Here is a 22,099-nt window from a genome sequence, read left to right as displayed (position 1 = left end):
AACTCCCAAAGTGTTGCGTTTTGAGAGGACAGAACAGCAAGGACAGGGGTCAAGGCAGGGAGCCTTGGCAGTAAGCGCATTGTTTTAGGGACGGGTCTGGCTTTGATTTCAAGGCTTGAGGGAGCTCCAGCTGACATCCTAGTCATTAAGCGGTCTTGTCTGGTTGCTTCTGCAGGTTGGCGCCCTGCACTGCCAAAAAGGCCCAGTGTTCCTGAGGCCACAGCAGGTGTGTGACCTGGAGGGGCCCTGAAATCTGCTACGTGAGATAAAATACTTTGTCTTCAAGAACCTCATAGTTAAGTGGGGACACAGAAACATAAATAATCTCCAGTGGCAAACCTGCTGCAACATGCTGGCTACCGTGTGCTGATCTCACAGTAGACGTGTCCCACGGAAGCAGGACTTTTTTTTGCCATTTCTTGGGCCGCTCCTGTGGCACATGGAGGTTCCCAGGCTAGGGGTCGAATTGGAGCTGTAGCCGCTGGCCTACGCCAGAGCCACAGCAACTCGGGATCTGAGCCGCGTCTGCGACCTACACCACAGCTCACGGCAACGCCGGATCCTCAACCCACTGAGCAAGGGCAGGGACCGAACCTGCAACCTCATGGTTCCTAGTTGGATTCGTTAGCCACTGCGCCACAACAGGAACTCCAGGACATTGTTTATCTTCATTTTATAGCTATGAAAATTGAGAAGGAGTTCCCGTCGTGGATCAGCAGAAACAAATCCGACTGGGAACCCTGAGGTTGCTGGTTCGATCCCTAGCCTCGCTCAGTGGGTTAAGGATCCGGCATTGCCGTGAGCTTTGGTGGAGGTCGCAGATGCGGCTCAGATCTGCCATGGCTGTGGCTGTAGCTCTGATTAAACCCCCAGCCTGGGAACTTCCATATGCCTTGGGTGCAGCCCTGAAAAGACAAAAAACCAAAAAAAAAAAAAAAAAAAAAAAGGAAGAAAGAAAATTGAGACAAACACCTTGAGAAATTTGCCGAACGTCCTACAGCCAGGTAGTGGCAGTGCCACCATGCTACCCTACCACTGCGGCTGCATAAGATTCAAAAGACACAGAGGATGGTGCAGCAGGGCTCCGATCAGGAAACCTTTGCTCTGGGACACACAGGGGTAGGAGTTTGCCAGGTGGGCCAGGGCGGGAAGGACATGGCAGAGAGAAGGAAGAGCAGACGGCAAGGCGCAGGGAAGGCAAGAAAGGGAAGGTGGGAAAGTCGAGAATGGTGCACGGGGAGAGGGAGCAGAGGAGCCCAGAGCGGGAGGTTGGAACCAGGGTGCGAAGGGTCCCGGACACCCTGCCGAGGCTGTGGATTACAGCCAGCCAGCCAGCCATGGCTAGTCTCGGATCCTTGAGATCTGAGGCTCCATCAAGAAGTAAAAGAGAATCAGCCATCTCTGTGCATGTGCATGAAGAAGACACGCCTCTTTTCTCTTGGGTCTAAGAGACAAAGGTAAATAGATATTGGCTGATACAGATTCACTCCCACAGATGGGACTGCTTGCTAACAGGAGACTTTATGAATAAGATGCATGCTGATTATAGAGTTTTATGTATTTCCAAGTACCACTGCTTGATGTAATAATCTGTGGCAAAGATATTTATGTCCTCAGGTTAGAGATGTGCTCAGTTATGTGCCCAGAGACACACGGGCAGAAATGACTGATTAAAGCTCAGTCTCGGAGTTCCCGTCGTGGCGCAGTGGTTAACGAATCCTACTAGGAACCATGAGGTTGCGGGTTCGGTCCCTGCCCTTGCTCAGTGGGTTAAGGGTCCGGCGTTGCCGTGAGCTGTGGTGTAGGTTGCAGACGCGGCTCGGATCCTGCATTGCTGTGGCTCTGGCGTAGGCCGGTGGCTACAGCTCCGATTAGACCCCTAGCCTGGGAACCTCCATATGCCGCGGGAGCAGCCCAAGAAATAGCAAAAAGACAAAAAAAAAAAAAAAAAAAAAAAAAAAAAGCTCAGTCTCTTCATACTCAAGGCACGTGGTGTTCTTTTGATCCCGTAAACCACAGCAGCCTCTGTATGTTTCCTATGACACTTTCAGAAGCTTGGTGATGAGGAGCCGTGGGGACAAGTCAGGTGGTAGGACACCCCTAAGAACACAGAATTCCTGGGCATCCCTAGGGATCCAGAACCCTCCTGGCCTGCACCCCCTGGCTATCTAATCAGGTGGAAGACCCAGAAAGCCTCACGCTCGGCTTCCCAAATGGCATCTCTCCAGGTTGGTTTGGAGCTATAAGCACCCCAGGACATTTCTGTAAAAGCCCTAGCTCCCTCTGAGTCACATATGGAGGAGATGGGGGGGGGCGGTCCCTCACCTTCCTTCCTCTGACACCCAGGGAGTTTCCCAGTGCTTTTTTCACCTCCCCTCCTTGCCTTTAAAAAAATAACAGACTATTTTAAAAACAGTTTTAAATGTTGGTAACCCCAAGCAATAAAACAGCCAATTATTTAGCCCACAAAATGGGCTTTGTTTGGGAGCAGCAGAGAATTGCAATTCAGGACATGTAACTATGTTGAACCATAAGCAAAGGAGAAGAAACTCTTTGACAGAGGAGAAGGGGGACGTTGGGAGGGACTGTCATAAACAAAAAGCCCAGGGAAAGAGACTTGGAGTTCAATGTATGGTGGCTCTTCGTTGGCTGAGTGGTAACAGTCTCTCATTGGCTGAGCTGCTGTTGCCAGGCAAGGAGAAAACCACTCTTCCTCCTGCTGGTTCTGGTAAAGCCGTTTCTCCTGCCATACAGGTGTCTTTCTTCCAGCTGGGATCTTTATTTACCTTGAATGGCATGTCTGTGATTGTTCCCCTTCTGGCTTCCTGATTCCGTTTTAATGAGATTTCCCTTCATTAATTTTTACAATTGACAAAAAATTAAGTAGATGATACACTGCTCCCATATCTACCCCCCCCCATAGTCTCCCCTGCTATTGACATTTGACATCAGGGTGGTGCATTGGCTAATAATGGACTAATACCGATACCTTAGCATGAAAGTCCATAGTTTCTCCAGATTTCCTTAGTTTGGGCCTAAAATCCTTTTTACATTCCGTTTCCATCCAAGATATTACATTACACTCAGCTATCATGTTTCCTCCGGCGTCTCTTAGCTGTGACAGTTTCTCAGCCTTTCTTTGTTTTTGATGACCTTGACAGTTTGGGGAAGCACAGGTCAGTTATAGTGTAGGATGCTCCATTATCGGAGATGACCTTGGCAGTTTTGAAAAGTACAGGTTAGTTTTAGTGAAGGATGCTCCATTATCAGAATGTATCTGATATTCTCCTGATTCGACAGGGGCCATAGGTTTTGGGAGGAAGACAGTAGGGGCAAAGAGGCATTTTCACCACATCGTATCAAGCGCACATACTGCTCAGTGATTTCCCATTGCTGAGCTTGACCTTGATTACTTGGCGGAGGTAGGACTTGTCAAGTTTCTCCACTGAAAATTACCCTCTCCTTGGAAGTCAAAATACACAACCCACACTTAAGGAGTAGAGAGTTATGTTTCCCCTCCTTTAGGAATTTCTTGGGAATTCTTCTATATGAGAGACCTGTCTCTTCTCCCCTATGATACTATGATATAGTAAGAAATATATATATATAAAATATATATTATATAATATATATATATAAAATATATATTATATAATATATATATATAAAATATATATATATATACAATATATATATATAATAGATATATACACACACACATACAGTGGTCTTTTTCCTGGCTTCCAGTCAGAGCTCCTAAAACAACAAGAACAACAACAACAAAACGTCTAATTTCCTAAGTGGTAAGAGCTATAGAACTACCTCATTAAAATATTCAGTTTTTGTCTCGGGCTCCTGAAGCAGCTCCAGAGTGAGCAAGGTAAAAGGAGCCTCTTTTGCTATTCATAACAAGCGCCTACACCTGAGTTTATATCCAAGAAATGACTTTTAGGAAGCCCCAAAGGATGGGTGAGCTGGTTGCAATGGGAACGAACCTAGTGATTAGGGGGTTGGCCCCACCTCCGGACCTCTGAAGAGGGAGGGGGGGCTGAAGAGTTGACTGAATCATCAGTAGCCAATGATCTGATCAGTTGTGCTTACGTGATGAAGCTTCCATAAACGCCCCAACTGAAGGGCTTTGGAGAACTTCCAAGCTGGTGAATCAAGCGGTTGGGAAGGCGGTGCCCCCAGAGAGGCCATGAAAACCTTGCCCTCTTCTCTTTCCCACATGCCCTGCCCTCTGCCTCTCTACATCCGGCTGGTCACGTGTACCCTTTAGTATGGCTATTGTGATAAATTGGTGATAATAAAGAGACTGATTCTCTTGGTTCCATGAGCCATTCTAGCAAATCATTGAACCTGAGGAGCAGGTCCCGGGAAGCCCTGATTTACAACCAGCCAGTCAGAACTATTGGACTTGCAATTGACATCTGAATGGGGCAGGTACCGTCTTGTGGGACCGAGCCCTTTATCGGCAGGGTCTGCGTTAACTCTGGGAAGTTAGGGTCAGAACAGAATTAAATTGTAGGTCCTCCAAGTGGTATCTGCCAAGAATTGGAGAATTGCTTCGTGTAACAGAACCCACAGAACGGATGACAGAGGTCTTGTGTGACTAAATGGAAACTAGAAAAGTGTTCCTTTCTGGGTGTCGGAGAGGTGGGATCTGCTGGAATGGCCCTGGCTGGTGGGAAAGTGTTTGGGGGAAGAGAAAGGAGGAAAGGGTGCAGGGGGAGGCACCCTTGATGTCCGGGTGGCCCCAGAATCGCCCCGTGGTATGAAGCAGCCACTGGGCTGCAATGGTTCCTGAAGGTCAAAGCTACCAGTGGAATGTACAGATGGATGCCCTTCCCAGGCAGCTGGTCCACTGGTTATACGAGGAAAGGCAAACGAGTGAAGAAGAGGCAAAATAGTCTATCCCCTAGTTGTTGTTGTCGGAATAGCCAACATGAAATTACAAGGGCCTTCTCAGTTGGACTTTATGCTGGACCAGGCTGGGGTCAGTCTAAACTGTGGCAACTAGCCTCAAAGCCACCCCAGGAGAGAAAAATCATGCAGGGGCAACAGAAAGGAAAGTACCCCGAGACCTCTGGTCACCAAGAAGAACACGTGGAGAGGGCAAAACTGAGCAGCCAGTAAAGGCGAGGGTTAGGATGCGACGGGGGTGTTTGGTTGCTGTAGGTCAGCGTCATGGGTAGAGGCTGAGGAGACTTTCTTAACAAGGGGTGTTAGAGTAATTTAGGGGCGGTGACTGATTTTAAACGCTGAGAGCAGGAGGGCACGTTAGCGTCAATTCAGCACCAATACCTCACTTGGGAATGACCACGGATAGGATCCAGACACAAGAGCACCTTCTTCCCAAGGGAACAGTCAACCTGCCGGATGGGACAAAAGCCACCGCAAAAGCGGAACACCCCGAGAAAGGGGACGGTCCATCTTTCCCTAGAGATGCCAAGTGGTGCGCCCCAGATGAAGCAGCTCACATGCTGTCATGTCAGCCCCACAGGACAGGCTTTATGATGACTGGGAAAGTCACTAGTCACTAGTGTCTATTACCAAGGTCATGATAAATGCTGTGGTTAATGGGGTGCTTTTTATATGCCCCCCCACACATAACCTTCCTCCTTCAAAACCCAACAGCAGTTCGGGAAGCCTCACCAAATTTTCTGGCTCGGCTTCCCCTCATGAGTCTTACACTAATAAAAATACTCAGTCAATTAACAGGAAAATAGGGAAAGGCAGAGAGAGTCAAGGGACAGGTTTAAGCGTAGAGGAAACATTTAAGTGGTTATTAAGAAATAAGGTGAAGAGGAGATCCCTTCGTGGCTCAGTGGTTAACAAACCCGACTAGGATCTATGAGGTTGCGGGGTCAATCCCTGGCCTTTCTCAGTGGGTTAAGGATCCGGCGTTGCCATGAGCTTGGTGTAGGTCGCAGACATGGCTCGGATCTGGCGGGCATTGCTGTGGCTGTGGCGTAGGCTGGCAGCTAAAGCTCTGATTCGACCCCTAGCCTGCAAACCTCTGTATGCCACAGGTGTAGCCCTAAAAAGCAAAATAATAATAATACATAAAGGATTAGGAAAGTTGGAGTGTCTAAACAGGCTTCATATAAAGTTGGGTCTCTCTGTTTGAGAGATGACCGGTTTATGCTTTAAACCAGTTTCTTAAATGTGGCCTCGAGGCCTTGTGTGTCAGAACCTTGTTACAGAAGCAGATTCACAAGCCCTAGAACTGAATCTGGAGGTGGGGCCTGGAATCACATCTTGATATGGTTCCCCAAGGATTCCGATGCGCTCTAAGGCCAACCCTTTCTGAGAGGACGGGACATCCACAGTCACGGTACCACGTGAGGGAGGGTCTCTGTCTGCTCCCTTCCTACAGACGCCAAGCTGACCCCCTGCCGCCTGCTTCTTTTTGGGCATGCGCAGAACATGGGCCCAAACACTGCTCATTTCTGAGTCCCGCACAACCTCAGCAGGATGACCTCATTGATTTCCACCTTCCTTTTTTTTTTTTTTTTTGACTTTTCTTTCTTTTTAGGGCTGCACCGATGGCATATGGAGGTTCCCAGGCTAGGGGTCGAATCGGAGCTGCAGCCACAGGCCTACGTCAGAGCCACAGCAACGCGGGATCTGAGCCATGTCTGCGACCTGCACCACAGCTCACGGCAACGCCGGATCCTTAACCCACTGAGCAAGGCCAGGGATTGAACCCGCAACCTCATAGTTCCTACTCGGATTCGTTAACCACTGTGCCACGACGGGAACTCCAGCTTTGTTTTTCTTTAATACTTTCTAGAAATGTTCCTGGTGTTCAGAGCTTTCGGGCTCCCTTGTTACCTCTGAACCAACAGGCCTCCGGGACTTGGAGTTAAATAGCAGCCCGCAAAGCCAAACACGGGGGCAATTGTTCAGCTGGCAGTTGACAAGGCCTGGATCTAGTGGCACAAAAGGATCTTCCCTTGCCTAGGTGGGGGGGGGGCCCTCAAGAGGCACAAGGCTTCCTATAGAGACGGCGGCATAAATCAAAAACAACTAAATAAAGGAAGAAATGTAAATCTTTGAGTTCCGGAAATAGCCTGGGGGCCAAGCTGTAGACACAAGCAGTGAACATTCAGAAGGAAACTAAAGTTCCAGAGGCTCCAGCATCCTCGTTTGCACAGCCCTTAACTATAGATGCTGTGGGGGAAGGCCTGTGCAAACAGAATTGCCTGTGTCGCTCCCAGCTTCCTGCAATTTGCCATATAAAGAGACAGGCAGCGATGGCTCAGACATGAGAAACAGACCATTCACAACCGAAGAACACCCCGACCCTTACAAAAACGCATATTTGGGGGTGGCCTCTTCTGGTATCCTGTGGGATGAGAGCAGGACTTCTGGAGCAGGTGTGTGGGGTGGGGCGGGAGCAGCAAGTCAAAGGCCTGGGCTGAGATGTCTGGGTACCAGGAGAAACAGCAAGGCGGCAGGTGCGGCTGGAGGGGAGGAGAACAGGGGAGCCGGTGTCAGCACCCCATTTACATGGTTCTGCTGCTTCTCCATCGACATGCTCTTGGCCTCTGTCCCGAGTCAGCCCAGGTCAGGCTGCCTCATTCTATTTTAGACACCCCCAAGTAGTCTGCCAAAAGGATATAATGCGATTTGTTTAATAGGTTGTAAGATTTTTCTTTTCCTTTTTTTTTGTGGGGGGTACCATGAGGTATGGTGTGAAAATCCAGAAGGAGATAGTGGCTCACAAAAGCAGGAAAAATAAAGAGCAAGCCTGCTCTTCACAGGTGCAAAGCCCAAGGCGAGAGTAGAAATGGAGGCCCATGTACCATATAGCTAAATATTAAAAGTTATAAAACAGGAGTTCCCGTCATGGCTCAGTGGAAACGAATCTGACTAGCATCCGCAAGGACGCAGGTTTGATCCCTGGCCTCGCTCGGTGGGCTAAGGATCTGGCATTGCCGTGAGCTGTGGTGTAGGTTGCAGATGTGGCTCGGATCCCGCATTGCTTTGGCTCTGGCGTAGGACGGCAGCTACAGCTCCAATTAGACCCCTAGCCTGGGAACCTCCATATGCTGTGGGTGCAACCCTAAAAAGACCACACACACACAAAAAAGTTATAAAACAAATTGACACAGTGTTAAATAAAATACGTACTACCTTCCCACCTTGACAAATAGATGCCCGCCGGTACCAGCGTGGAAGGTCAGGTTTCAATTTAGAATTTCCTGCGCTTTGGGCCTCTGCACTCAGCCTGTGGCCTGCCCCCTCGTCTTCCGACTCCCAGCTCCATCCTGCACTGAAAAGGGCCTCGAATGTACAGGTCTGGACACCTTTACCTGCCTGCTGAGTTTCCACCTATGCTGGCCTTGGCCTAGGGCCACTCAGAAGCATGGATTCAGGTACGAGGCCCACATTCACCCTACCAGCAGGTGGGGGCCATTTGGGCGAGGAATTGCACACTTCTAGACTGTGTGCTAGAAGTGGTGGGAGAAGTGGGAGGTGCTGGGTGGGCAGGACACCTTGATTCCACGGGACCACCTGGGATAAGCTGGGGGAGAGTCAAATCAAGGTCCTGGGAAGCACAAGGCTCAGGACAGGACGCCCACCTGCCCAGGTCTAAGGCTAGTGCTGCTGAAGAGTGGACACTGCCTGCCTCTTCGTGGAAGGAACTGACAGCATGGAAAGAGTGGGCAGCAAAGAGCAGAGAGCTGGAACCAGCAGCCCAGCCAGCTGAGCTGAACAGGCAGCAGGAAGGGACAGAGCTACACGCTCTACCCAAGCAGGCCCACACCAGTGCTGCTAATGCCAACGGAGGAAGAAACCTCAGCTCCCACCTGCTCATAACTGTAACAGCCGCTAAAACCACAAAGAGAAAGTATAAACAAGGAAGCTGCAACATAAAAAGAAAACACTACTGGAGTTCCCGTTGCGGCTCAATGGGTTAAGAATCAGACAGAGTCTCTGTGAGGATATGAGTTTGATCCCTGGCCTCACTCAGTGGGTTAAAGATCTGGCATTGCTGCAAGCTGTGGCACAGGTTGCAGATGCAGCTCAGATCCGGTGTTGCTGTAGCTGTGGCGTAGGCCTGAAGCTGCAGCTCTGATTCAGACCCTAGCCTGGGAACTTCTGCATGCTGCAGGTACAGCTATTAAAAAAAAAAAAAGAAGAAGAAGAAGAAGAAAAAGAAGAAGAAGAAAGAAAGAAAGAAAATACTGCCATCTCTTCCACTGGTCAATGTACATCCTTGTAACGTCAGCTGCTTTCCTGCAAGGGGAATATGGATTCCGGGCCCCACGTGGAGGCTAATAAGCATTGAGAGGTGAACCATCACTTTGTATCTCTGTTTCTGCATCTATCAGACAGGGATATACTTGCTCTGTCTCCCTCTACTTGCCAGAGATTTTTAGGATAATAATTCCTAAAAAACATGTATTCCTTTGCTGGATGTGCATTTTCTCTCTCGAAGCTGACCGAGTGGTTCAACATAACCTCGATGTACCCTTCACGAAAATCAGGAAGAGAGGCAGTCAAGCTGCCTCCTGCCAGATAAGCATCCGGGCAAAGAGGACCGGCTGAGAGGGAAGAAAGGCCAGCCTTTCCTGGAAAGAAGGGCATCTGGTCTCTTTGCAGGCACCTGTCTGCGAGCGTGAGGGTCAGCAGGGTAAGGCAGCCTGAAAGCAAGCCTGGCACAGCTCCACCAGCAGGGGGTCACTTGCACAAAGGACCTCTGTCATTTACATTTCACTTGGCTCCCGGGGACAGAAGCGGGCAGGTAAAGGGCAGCCTCCAAGCACTCGCTGTGTGCAGAGCTGTGCTGGAAACTTTTCGGGAGCTTGACAGCAGACAAGAGACTAAGAAAAACCGAAAAACAGAAACGTCCTTTACAGAGCAGTGTATCCACCTCCCAGGCCTGTGTAGGGACTGGTACGCCTGTCATCACTGAGGACTAAGAGTGCCCACTTGCATAGAGTTGATGCCAGTCCCATCAAAATCCCTGCCAGATATTTTAAGGAAATAAGGAAGATGATCTGAAAATGAATATCGAAAAGCAAAGGCCCTAGAAGAGTCAGGTGAATTTTCACAAAGAACAAAGTTGTAAGACTTAACACTATTTAATATCAAGACTTAATATAACGCTACAATTATCAGGATGGTGTAGCATTGCTGTAAGGAGAGACGAACAAATCAATGGAACAGGATAGGGCCTTGTGACTAGTCAGACATATATAGTTAATTGATTCTCCACCGAAGTACCAAGTCAAGCGAATGGGAAAAGGAATGTCCTTTCATCTTTCTGTCTTTTTAGGGCCACACCCGCGGCACATGGAGGTTCCCAGTCTAGAGGTGGAATCGGAGCTGTAGCCGCCCGCCTATGCCAGAGCCACAGCCATGCCAGATCCAAGCCACGTCCACCATCTACACCACAGCTCACCACAACGCCAGATCCTTAACCCACTGAGCGAGGCCAGGGATCAAACCTGCAACCGCATGGTTCTTAGTTGGATTTGTTTCTGTTGCACCACAGCGGGAACTCCAGGAGTGTCTTTTCAATGAAAATTGCTAGAACAACTGGAAACCCATTTGGGGGAAAAAATGAATCTCGATCCCTATCTGACTTTATTCACAAAATTGATTTGAGATAGATTGTGAATCTAACCTTTAGCCCCAGAGCCATAAAGCTTCTTGAAGGAAACAGAAGACCCGTCTTTGTGATCTCAGAGTAGGGAAAGATTCCCTGGCCAGTACACAAAAAGAAAAAAATTCTAAAGTGGCTTCACCAGAATATAAAATTTCTGCTTATCAAAAGAGACCACTAAGAAAATGAATTGACAAGCTGCAGACATGGAGAAAAAATCTTCACAAAATACATCTGACCAAAGGTTTATATTTAAGACATGGAAAGAGCTTTGCCCTCACAACGTGGCGGCCTCAGGGTCCTCAGCCATCCTTCCAGGAGGCTCCGGCCTCCAGGAGCAAGTCTTCGCCAACAAGGTGGATGTGCGTTACCTTTTACACCTGGTTTAAGAAGTCACACGCTGTCACTTTCACCACAGACTCATAGTAGTGAGTCCACCAAGTCACCCAGATTGAAAGGGAGAGGAATCAGCCTTTGTCTCTTGAGGGAGTGGCAAGATTCTAGAAGAGCCTGTGGGACGAGGATGTTATTGCAGCCATATTTGGAAAATACAATCTATGGTGGATAAAACTGGAAAGAAAAGGTGACAGATCACATCAGGCCTTATAAGCCACACTAAAGTTCAGTCTCTCTCTCTCTTTTTTTTTTTTTTTTCTTTTTAGGGCTGCACCTGCAGCATGGAGAAGTTCCCAGGCTAGGGGGTCAAATCGGAGCTGCAGCTGCTGGCCTACACCACAGCCACAGCAATGGCCAGATCTAAGCCACGTCTGCCACCTACACCACAGCTCACAGCAATGCTGGATCCTTAACTCACTGAGCAAGGCCACGGATTAAACGCATATCCTCACAGATGCTAGTTGGGTTCACAACCCACTGAGCCACAACAGGAACTCCCTAAGGTTCAGTCTTGAACGGACTGCTGACAGGGCCCCACTGGAGGGTTTTAAGCAAGAGAGTGAAATTATCCATCAGCTTAAAAAGTTTATTCTAGGAGTTCCCTTCCTGGTGCAGCAGAAACGAATCCGACTAGGAACTATGAGGTTGTGGCTTTGATCCCTGGCCTTGCTCAGTGGGTTAAGAATCCCGCGTTGCCCTGAGCTGTGATATAGGTCGCAGACGCAGCTCGGATCTGGCATTGCTGTGTCTGTGGTGTAGACTGGCAGCTGTATCTCTGATTAGACCCCTAGCCTGGGAACCTCCATATGCCGTGGGTATGGCCCTGAAAAGCAAAAAATAAAAAAATAAAAATAAGAAGTTTATTCTAGCAGCTGTGTGGATAAGGAATCTGTGGGGTGGGTTTGGAAGCAGAGACCATTTAGGAAGACGGTCCAGAAGTTCAAGTCCCAGACATGGCGGTCAGCCCTGGCATAAGTGACGCCACAGAGAAAGAGAGTGAGGCCAAGGAATGCCGCCAGGTCTCTGACCAGCTGCTTTTGTTCTCGGAGATGGAAAACGATGGAGAAATGAATTTGTTTTGGATACACTGGGCTTGAAAGGCCAAGGTGGTCATACGAGATTGGAAACTCGGAGATAAACATTTAGGAGAGAACACACAGCATTTTAAAAGGCACAGGAGTGAAGAAGCCACGCGCCCGCAGACATTCAGAATCTCTCCGTCCAGTCTTCTGCTTAGCACCGCGGACCAACCCAAGCGCTCCGGCTGAAACACGCATGCGTACATCTGCGCATGCAGCGCGGCTCCGGGGCGGCTGCTTCCGGATTGCGCGCGCAATGTGTACCGGTCGCCATGGAGACGCCTGGCGGAACCCAGCGCTCAGCGCCCAGAGCCGCCCGGCTCAGCGGCGGCCGGCCTTGGGCTGCCCCAGGCACTGGGGGAGGCCCTGCAAGCGGATGGACGACAGAGGGGCTGGGACATCGGGGTGCGGCGAGGAGGGCGAGGACGAGGAGGAGGAGGAGCGAGAGGGCAGCGCGGTGGGCTCGCAGGGGTCCAGACTGCCCCCCATCGCGGGCTGCTCTGCGGAACTGAGTAAACGGAAGGTGAAGAAGAAAAGGAAGAAGAAAAAGACCAAGGGGTCGGGCAAGGGGGACGGTAAGAAGAACAGCTAGGGCGGGAGCCTCAGCCCCCACACCTGAGATTCTTCTCTGAGAACACCCACCCCACCTTTCAGAGGCCCCCAACCCCCTGGAGACCACTTGAGCCCAGAAACAGAAACACGCCAGTCCCAATCAGAGGTCCTCCTGCTCCCCGTACAGTGATGCCCCAGCGCTACCCACAAAGACCATCCATGTCCGCCGAGACCCCAGATCCTGCCTCAAGAATTCTCAACATCCATGGAGATCTTCAACCACGCACAGAGACACCCCCCCAGATACCCAGCGTTATCCCCACAGAGCTTCCCAGCCCCCACACTGCGACTCCTACCTTAACACAGTCATCTTCCTAATCCATCAGTCCAAAACTCAAAATCCTGAGCATCCATACCTTCCCCACATCAAGCCCTCCTACAGAGATGCCCCCATCCTCACACAGAGACTTTCCCAATCCTAAGATACTCAGGCACTAGTGACGCACGCTCCCACTCATACACCGAAATGCAGACTCCTGCCTTCCACCTGGAGGCCCTCCTTACCCCTCCCAGGTCAGGGCCCCCTGCCTCTGGATGCTATGCAGACACCCGGTACCTGCACATAAAGTTCCTCCCTGCACAGACAGTCCTTGCCCTGCCCTCATCCACCAAGGCCAGCCTTTGACCACACACCTTCCCGCCAGTCGCTGCCACACACTCTGATGCTCCCCAGCAGCCCCAACACGACGCCCCTATATCTATAGAACCACCAAATAAAGCTAAAGCACAGACACCCCAGCGGGCACACACATCACAATCTGCACCCACAAACAGACACTGGTACACACTCACACATACAACCACATGCACAGGGTTCTGGCTCCAGGCTCTCTGTGGACATCTAACAGACATACACACACCAACAGCTGTCACAAACCCACAGAGCCCTGCAGCTCCCCGAGCTCCTCTCCTAAAAACCCCTGGGGTCTGGACAAAGGCCTTGAGCACTCGTTTACGGAGAGAGCACATCAGTGACATAGAACGCGCCTCTCCGTGGATGCTGTGGACTTGTGTGGTTCACCTCGGTAGCTCTGGCTGTCAGGGAAGTGGCTCTCATTGAGCCTGGCATGGCCACCCCAACCTCCAGCACACCTGGTCTTGATTTCAAGTTTTCATTTTGTGCAGAGCAGGCCTCCCTGGCAAGCTGCAGGCAGAGGGGGCAGCAGCTTTGCCCACGTCAACCTTGCAGTCGGGGGAAGGGACCAATGGGCCAAGTATAATTACTTCTCCAGGTGGAATCATAAGAACAAGGCAAGGAAACAATTCTGGACTTTAGGTCAATAAGCCCTATGTGTGTCTGCCAAACCAAATTAGGGAATTCATTATCTTTTTGGCTTAGCTTCTGACTCTAAAAATTATAGCAGCACGTACTTCATACCGTCAGCAGGGGACACCAAAAGTTTTGGGGAAGAAGGAAGGGGTAGGAATGACAAGAGAAGATTTTTTTTCTTATTCCCCCCCTTTTATTGTTGGGGGGGGAGGGAAATTCTTCTCTCCCCCAAAAGAGGATGAAGTGATGAAAGAATCACAACGTGTAGTATTTTATACACATGTTATATAATTCAGAAGGGCTATTAATACATATATTTCTAAATCCGTACAGGCCACACAGCAGAAGTATTTCCTGGCTTGGCATAAGGCTTTCCGCAGTCAGATTTAGGAAGCTTTGCTGTTGTTCTCCGTTTCGTCCCCATAAAGTGTCTAGACAGGGCTAAGTCAGAGTCCCAGGACTGGGAAGTACCTTGGCGAGCACGTGGCGAGGTGAAGCAGCGGGCAGCGCGGAGAGAACCGGACACAGGGAGTCGGGGCTGCGTTCCAACCCTGGCACTGCCCCCTGCTCTGAGACATTGGCAAGTGACTGAGACTTGTGGAGTCTGTTTCCTCACCTGTAATATAGCGCTGAGAGCCTTTATCCAGAGACCCCGGCTCCCAGCACGTGCTTGTAAAGGGTTTCTCCCTCCCCCCAAAGGCAACCCGAAGCGTGCAGGCAGCAGGTGCACAGTGAAGCTGGTGGGCGTGGCCAGCTGAGCCCTAGGTAAGGAGGGGCCTCCAGTCCCCCCTTAGGTCCTCGCGGGTTTGGGATCGTCCTGGCAGGCGGAGGGCCCGCATCCCGAGCACTAACACGGCCCATCTGCTCAGCAGATAAACATCAGAGCCGAGGCGCGAAGAGCCAGCAGCTGTCTTCCTCCGGCCATGACGTCCTGAGCCCCGGCAAAGGTCACGGCCCGGAGCCAGAGCTCACCCGTCCTTACCCCTCCACCCCAAGCCTCCCCCACCTTGCTGAGATAGAAGAGACCCTTTCCAAGCAGGTCAACGAAAGTCTGCGGTGGGATGGAGTCCTCGCCGACCCAGAGGCCGAAAACGAACGGATTCGCGTGTACAAGCTGAACCGGAGGAAGCGCTACCGGATGTGGGCCCTGAAGGGCTTCCACTCAGACCCGGGGGCTGAGGAGGCCCCGGAGAGCTCAGCCTACCCCTCGGATCAGGATGGTGGCGGTGGCGGCGGTGGCGGCGGTGGCCGGCAGCCCCACTGAAAGCGGAGCGCTCCAGTCTCGGCTTTGAAGGAAACCTTATCCCGAAGCTCCTCCACTCAGATTTAGCAACTACTCTGCCCGAGTGACAGCCCGCTCGGGACACGGATGCGCTTATCATTTATCCTACTGCAAGCTGATGTGTTAAAAAAAAAAAAAAGAATAAAAATAAAAGGAAATCAGACCTACCTCTGAAGGGAGCAGACGTCTGGGGTTGAACTCAGCCCTCCTTCCACCACAAGGCCCCTCGCTGCCCAGGAAGCCGTGGTTCCTGCAGAGTAAGCCATTGAATGAATGCAGTTCTTTTCCAAGTGTCCTTTTTCTCAAATAAGCTGCCATCTCTTTGTTATTTAACTTCCCATTACTGTTAGATTTCTCTCACCTCCCCCACCCACAAAAAAGAGTGTTGTAGATTGTATCAGTTCTAAACCTTGAACTGATTTCATGGGTAAAACTCCTCGCACAGCATGCCCGAGGCCCAAAGAAAATGCCCCCAAACGTCCTTGAGGCTTTAATGCAATATACTCCCTGTCCTTACGTGGTTTTCAAGATAAGTAAGTTCCAAAACTTTATCCCTGGGAGCTTTTTTTTTTCGTTTTTGGCCACCCTGCGGCATATGGAATTCCCAGGTGGATCAGATCCGAGCCGCAGTCGTGACCTAATGCCTCAGCTGCAGCAACACCAGATCCTCTAACCCACTGATCCTGGCCCGGAACAAACCTTTGTCCTGGTGCTGCAGAGATGCCTCAGATCCCATTGCGCCACATTGGGAACTCCCCTGGGAGGGAACGCCCCTGGGAGGTTTTTATGGGAAGTCTCAAAAGGAATATTGCTTCTCTGAATTGATATGATCCTTCCATAATCCCCCAAGACAGCAGCATTTCAAGCCAAGTTCTAAATTACATATTCTAAATAATATTCTACATATTCTAGATTAATATTCTTCTTTTCCACAAATATTGAGTGAGGGCCATGTGCTGCCTCAGTTTGGGTTCTTCCAGAAGCGGACAAAGACTCCAATGCAGGTACTTGGTCTGGGAGGAGCAGGTGAGAGGAGCAGAGAGGATGCAGGGAAGGGGAGCCACCCAGTCCAGGGACACTGTGAAGCCAGCTTCCACACTGGGCAGCGCTGCCAGGGTTGTCCCGCCCGCGGGCGGGTGGGGGGCTGGTGTTATTTATACCTCCCAAAGGCATTGGCTGAAGGGTCCTACAGGGTGTTCGTTCCCTGGCATTTCCAGCGGGCCACACGAGGGCTAGAGGCCAGCCTGAGTGGTGGGGGCGGAAATCGCCCTTAGGCACAAAGATGCAGCCTGAAAGGTCGGAGAGGTGGGGTGGTCCTGGGAGAGCATCGGACACCTGTGTCCAGCACACCTGTGTCCCGAGAAGGACAGAGGGGACATTTAAGATGAGGCTCCTGCCTTGCAAGGAGTTAAAGACAGGCGGTGTTCTCAGGGAGAAGCTGAAAACCAACGCAAAACATCTCAGAATGCTTATTTGAAAGGGGATCTGGGTCTCCGGAAACCCCGCCCCCGCCCCGTCCCCGCCCCGCCCCCCGACTGACGGAGCCGCCTTCTCCCCCCTTCCTTAAAAGGCCAGTTACAGACTTTCACCGGGCAAGATACACGGAGGGGCTTTCAGAAGAGCCCTGCCCTCTCCTGGAGAGGAGGTTGGCAGCCAGGTCTGGCAGGGGCCCTTCCGATGCTACGACCAGGCCTGTCTTCTGCTGCCAGGTTGAATGAAGCAAAACGGACCGAGGGCTCGGGTGCGGCTCGGTGGGGAGGAGATGGGAAATGTGCTAACACTCAGCCTCAGACCGCACCCAGGGCCCCGGGTTCCAGGTGAACACAGCAGAGGGTGGGGCAGAGAAGCTGGCATTTCCTGTGCCCTCTGGCTCAGCCGCGGTGCATGGGGGAGTCTGAGGGCTCCCCCGCCTCAGGGTGCCTTAGTCGCTTTGCATTGTCTTCCACGGGCGGGGGTGGGGGTGGGGGGGCCTTGGGCACCTTTCTGCCACAAGATATGCTGGGATAGTGGTGAAAACTCTGCACTTTGACCTCAGAGCTGCATCTTTTCTTTTTCCCACCATGTGCTAGCTGTGTGACCTGAGACAAATCGCTAAACCTCTCTGCGCCTTAGTTACCACATCTGGAAACAGGGTTGCGAATACCTACCTACCTCAGTGTTACGGGAATCAAATGCAGTAATTACATAAAGCTCCTGGCCCCTAGGAATCACCCAATCTATTATAAGAGTTTTGATCAATGATTTTTTTTTCTTTTTAGGGCCACACTCAAAGAATATGGAAGTCCCCAGGATAGGGGTCAAATCAGAGCTGCTGCTATCCCACAGCCACAGCAATGCCAGATCCTTAATCCACTGAGTGAGGCCAGGTATCCAACCCACATCCTCATCGATACCAGTCGGATTTGTAACCTGCTGAGCCACAACGGGAACTCCCTGAGCAGTGACATTTTTGGTTGGGGTAGCTACACAGCCCCGGGAAAGACTGTCCTGGGTGATGGTGTAGCGCTCCCCTTCTCAAAGGGTGCGCTTCACAAAGAAACATGGCGTCAGTGGGTGGCTGATTGAATTCAAAAAAACCCCAACAAAATTACAGGGGTCTGGAGCAAGAGGGAAGGGGTGAGGAGTGAATTGAGGGTCTCAAAGCCCAGGGTTCTAGGGAGAGGGCTTTGGGCTAAATAAGAATGTGCCTGCTTGTAGCCTAGAACCAAATGGGGGTCTGTGTTCAAGATATGAATAGAAGAAGCAGGTGGGTATTAACTTTCCCACAAGCACAGAAGTGGCTTCATCTCAAACTATGTGGGGTTAGATGTTTTATGTATCTTTCTTATAGCCAGGCTGTTGCAGTGAGGACCCTTCCAATGGTAAGGAATAGAAAACCCAGTGAAAACTGGCCTCTGAACAAAAGGGGGTGATTGACTTATAAGGCCAATAGTCCAGGGTTGGCTGTGGCTTCAGGCATGGCTGGATCCAGAAGATCGTAGAATGTCATCAAAATTTCTCTCTTGCTCCATATCTTGCCTTTGCCTCCCCTGCTTGGCTTCATATTCAGGCAGGTTCTCATAATAGGATTGCAAAGATGGCCACCCACATCCTCATAGTTCATCAAAGAAAACAGATGTGTCCCTATCTAGTGTCCATATCAACCCTAGAGAATGTCTCTGGCCTGGCATGGGTTATGCCCATCATTGGACTAAGCACGGGGGCCAAGGAAGCACGGAGACTTCGACTGCTGCACAGATCTAGGGTATGGTGGGGATGTGGCACGGGTAGGCAGAGGCAACCCCACCAGACACATACACCCAACAGATTGTCATGGAATCTATAAAACCTACATAGAACACAGAGTGACTCCCTAAAGAGATGCCAAGTAGGCTTGTCCATTACCCTCCCAGTAAAGAATGATTCATTTCTAAAAGACGTCGGCCAAGGGTCACGGGGGTGGATTGCACGGCAGGAGTTCATCTCAACGGTCTGGATTGACTGTACACTTATCTTCAGAACTGCTGACCCTTGGCCAACACTATGGAATCTTTCAACTAAAGATGAACAAGGCTGCCCAGCCATGGTCCGTGAGTTGTTTGGAGCAGAATCAGCCGCTCAGCACCGTGTAGCGATCATAATTGGGTCTGTGATTTTCACCTGGTTTTGGAGGCACCCAGGGTGGGTCTCTACCTTGAAGCCTGGTCACGTGGCTAGAACAAGCCGCACCCAGATCCCTGACCCACAGAAACTCCGGATAATCAAGTTGTTTGAAGCCACTCACTCCGAGGGTAATTTTGTTACTAAGACAGGTGGCCTCACACACTCCTACCACCAGCGCTCAGAGGAGGCTTCTTCATCTCCAGAAACGCTGCTGTGTCTGGCAGGGTTGAGGGGGCTGCGGGGTGAGTTAAGTGCCAGTTAAGACTAAATGGTTTCTACTTGTTATGCTCACACGTGGAGCTGTCCTTAGCTCTTTACGTTTTCATGGTCCGTGTTTTGGGTCCTGCCCCGCCCCCTTGTCATGATACCGTCTGAGGTCATTTTCTGGCGTATGGGTTCTTCCAGCCCTCGGGCCCCTCAGTCAAGCTGTTCCCCGAGGGGTGGGAATTACTCTCCCCATGTGACAGTTTAGGCTTAAAGAGAAGAGGTCACTTGCTCCCCGACCTTGACTCCAAGGTGGTGACGGTGGTTTTAGAAAATGTTTATCAAGCAGCTGCTCAGTCCACACTTCCCTGGTCCCAACTGTCCCCACAGATCGGGCTCCTCCTGGTCCAGCACGGAGACAGGAATTACAGACCCCACCTGTGCAATTCCATCCCACCCTCACGGCCACCTCTGAGACGTGAGATGTCAGGATCCTATTCGCTCATGAGAAAATGGACCCAGATGGGAAAGGGACCTGCTCAGGGTCACGCGGGGACTTAGGGGAGAATCTGGGATGTCACACCCAAGACCGTCTGGTACCCAAGGGCCAGCTCTTCTTTATTGCTATGCTGCATGTCTCGGACAAGCTCGCACAGCAGGCGGGAGCCAAGCTTCATTCGCTGAATACTTGCTCATGGTCAAATCCTGTCTTTGGAACACACCCTCTTCTAAGCATCGCTGGGAAGGGTCTGAGTTTGTCACACGCCCATGCTCCCACCTGTAGCTACTTACCACCACGGCTTGCATCGAGGATGGTGCCAAGGCTCGAGGCTCCACATGCCAGCCTGGGACCAGCAGCGCCCACAGAACCAGGAGCTTGTAAGAAACATCTTGACCCCAGCCCAGACTTCCTGAATCAGAGCCTGTAGTTTAACAAGCTCCCCAGGTGATTCCCATGCACGTTGATGTTTGAGAAGCCCCAGTGATTGGGAGGCAATTTCCCAGATCCCTCAGGAGCCTGTGCATTTGTGAGCTGAGTCCCTGGATGCCTTGGTTCTTTCGAAGGACGTTGGTGTGACCAATAGCCTTGGAAGATCTTGTGGTTTTTGATCCCGAAGCTCAGCGTCCCTCTCCTGTAACAGACCCTTCATGTCCTAGTGCCCCCGGCCCCTCTGCTTCACCCCATGGGAACTGAGGCTCTGGAAACCCATGACCAAACGCTGGGTCTCTAGCTATTGCTGTGGCTCTGAACCCATTCTTTTCTCCCACCCAAGAGTCTCATGGCTTCAGCCAACATCCATGGAAGCGTGGAGGCTAAGGTGTTAGCTGGCAAAGAGTAAAAGCTCAAACCCTACACAGGTCTCCACATAATGACCATTTAACCCTCTGGCTTCTCTACACTTAAATCACCAGAAACGGGAGTTCCTGTTGTGGCACAGGGGAAATGAATCCGACTAGGAACCATGGGGCTGTGGATTTGATCCCTGGCCCCGCTCAGTGGGTTAAGGATCTGGCATTGCTGTGAGCTGTGGTGTAGGTCGCAGACAAGGCTTGGATCCTGCGTTGCTGTGGCTGTGGTGTAGGCCGGCAGCTATAGCTCTGATTAGACCCCTAGCCTGAGAACCTCCACATGCTGCAGGTACAGCCCTAAAAAGACAAAAAAAAAAAAAAAAAAAAAAAAAAAAAAAAAAAAATCGCCGGAAAGGTTTCTTTGCTTTTACCCTGGTTTTAGTGCCTGTATCCCAGAGAAGGTGTGTCATACTGCAGTCTTCCCTTTTTGAAACTGAGTGGCTACAAATGAATACATGAACAAAATAAAGGAAATAACTCGATTAAAGGAATTTTTGGACCCTTCCTGCTTTGCAAGAACTCTGGAAACAGTGGGGCTGGCATTTGGAGCATTCGGTTGGTGGCGCTTGCCAGCTTAATTACCCATCCTAAGCCCCAGGGCTTTCAGAGAAAAGCAGTAATTTGTAATTACCAGCAATTGGCTTGACACACCCAGGACCCCGGCACTCTCATTCTGAAAAAAGAAGCCAGCAAATGCAAAGAACAGAAACCTCCCACCAAAAAAAAAAAAAAAAAAAAAAAAAAAAAAGCCCCCTGATGCACCGATGACTTGATTCAAAGCCCGCCCTACCATGAGGTTGACAGTGGTATTCACGGTGCCACCAGTGAAAAGCAATGTCATCTCTTAGACAGGTCCAGGTCCATTCCTACTACCACCAAGAGCTGCAGTTCTCTGCTGTCCAGCACAGGGAACTCTATCTAGTCACTGGGACGGAACATGATAGAGGATAATGTGAGCAAAAGAATGTATATCTATGTATGACTGGGTCGCTTTTGCTGTACAGCGGAAATCGACAGAACACTGTAAATCAACTGTAATAGAAAAAAATCAAAAATCTTAAAAAAAAGAAAGAAAGAAAGAAAGAAAAAGTAGCTGCAGTTCTCCAAAAATCAGGCATGGGGAGTTCCCGTCGTGGCGCAGTGGTTAACGAATCCGACTAGGAACCATGAGGTTGCGGGTTCGATCCCTGCCCTTGCTCAGTGGGTTAAGGATCCGGCGATGCCGTGAGCTGTGGTGTGTGTCGCAGACGAGGCTCAGATCCCGCATCGCTGTGGCTGTGGCGTAGGCCTGTGGCTACAGCTCCGATTTGACCCCTAACCTGGGAACCTCCATATGCCGCGGGAGTGGCCCAAGAAATGGCAAAAAGACAAAAAATAAATAAAAAATAAATAAATAAATAAATAAATCAGGCATGGGTTATCTCTTGGGAACATAGAGGTGATTTTTTTTTTCCTGATTTTCATTTTTTTTTACTTTTTAAATTATAGTTGATTAACAAAGCTCTATTTTTTCTGATTTTTAAAAATAGGCCCTTATCACTTGTATCCTAGAAACGTTATTAAAGATATACTTTCCCCAATTTTTTAATATGGAAAATTTCAAATATATACAAAGTACACATAGCGTAATGAAACCCCATGTA

At 50.3% G+C, this 22,099-nt stretch overlaps 2 protein-coding genes across 5 annotated transcripts in view; one reads left to right on the top strand and one right to left on the bottom strand.

The window, feature by feature from the left end:
- Positions 1-16,752, bottom strand: part of RPH3AL (rabphilin 3A like (without C2 domains)) — a 171,775-nt gene extending 155,023 nt beyond the window's left edge. The window contains exons 1-2 of one of the 4 annotated variants that reach the window (XM_084985604.1): positions 15,960-16,752; positions 15,429-15,510 (exon numbers count right to left, since the gene is read on the bottom strand). The gene's annotated coding sequence lies outside the window, so the exon portion shown is untranslated. Of the gene's footprint in view, positions 1-15,428; positions 15,516-15,959 lie in introns of those variants that run through there. The other 3 variants (XM_021067539.2, XM_084985596.1, XM_084985583.1) reach the window with 3 other exon arrangements.
- Positions 12,388-15,424, top strand: LIAT1 (ligand of ATE1). Its single transcript, NM_001435225.1, is given in 2 exon segments — positions 12,388-12,671; positions 14,851-15,424. Coding segments are annotated over 2 exon segments (591 nt in total). The 5' UTR covers positions 12,388-12,472; the 3' UTR covers positions 15,243-15,424.
- Positions 16,753-22,099: the final 5,347 nt, after the last annotated feature.

The sequence above is a fragment of the Sus scrofa genome, chromosome 12, assembly GCF_054392235.1.
Source record: "Sus scrofa isolate SSC_HxYL_T2T_F1_AM1 chromosome 12, Sscrofa_HxYL_maternal_Yorkshire_Landrace_v2.0, whole genome shotgun sequence".
NCBI lineage: Eukaryota > Metazoa > Chordata > Mammalia > Artiodactyla > Suidae > Sus > Sus scrofa.
The sequence above is the reverse complement of the archived record's forward strand: the minus strand, read 5'-3'. Positions and strand labels throughout refer to the sequence as shown.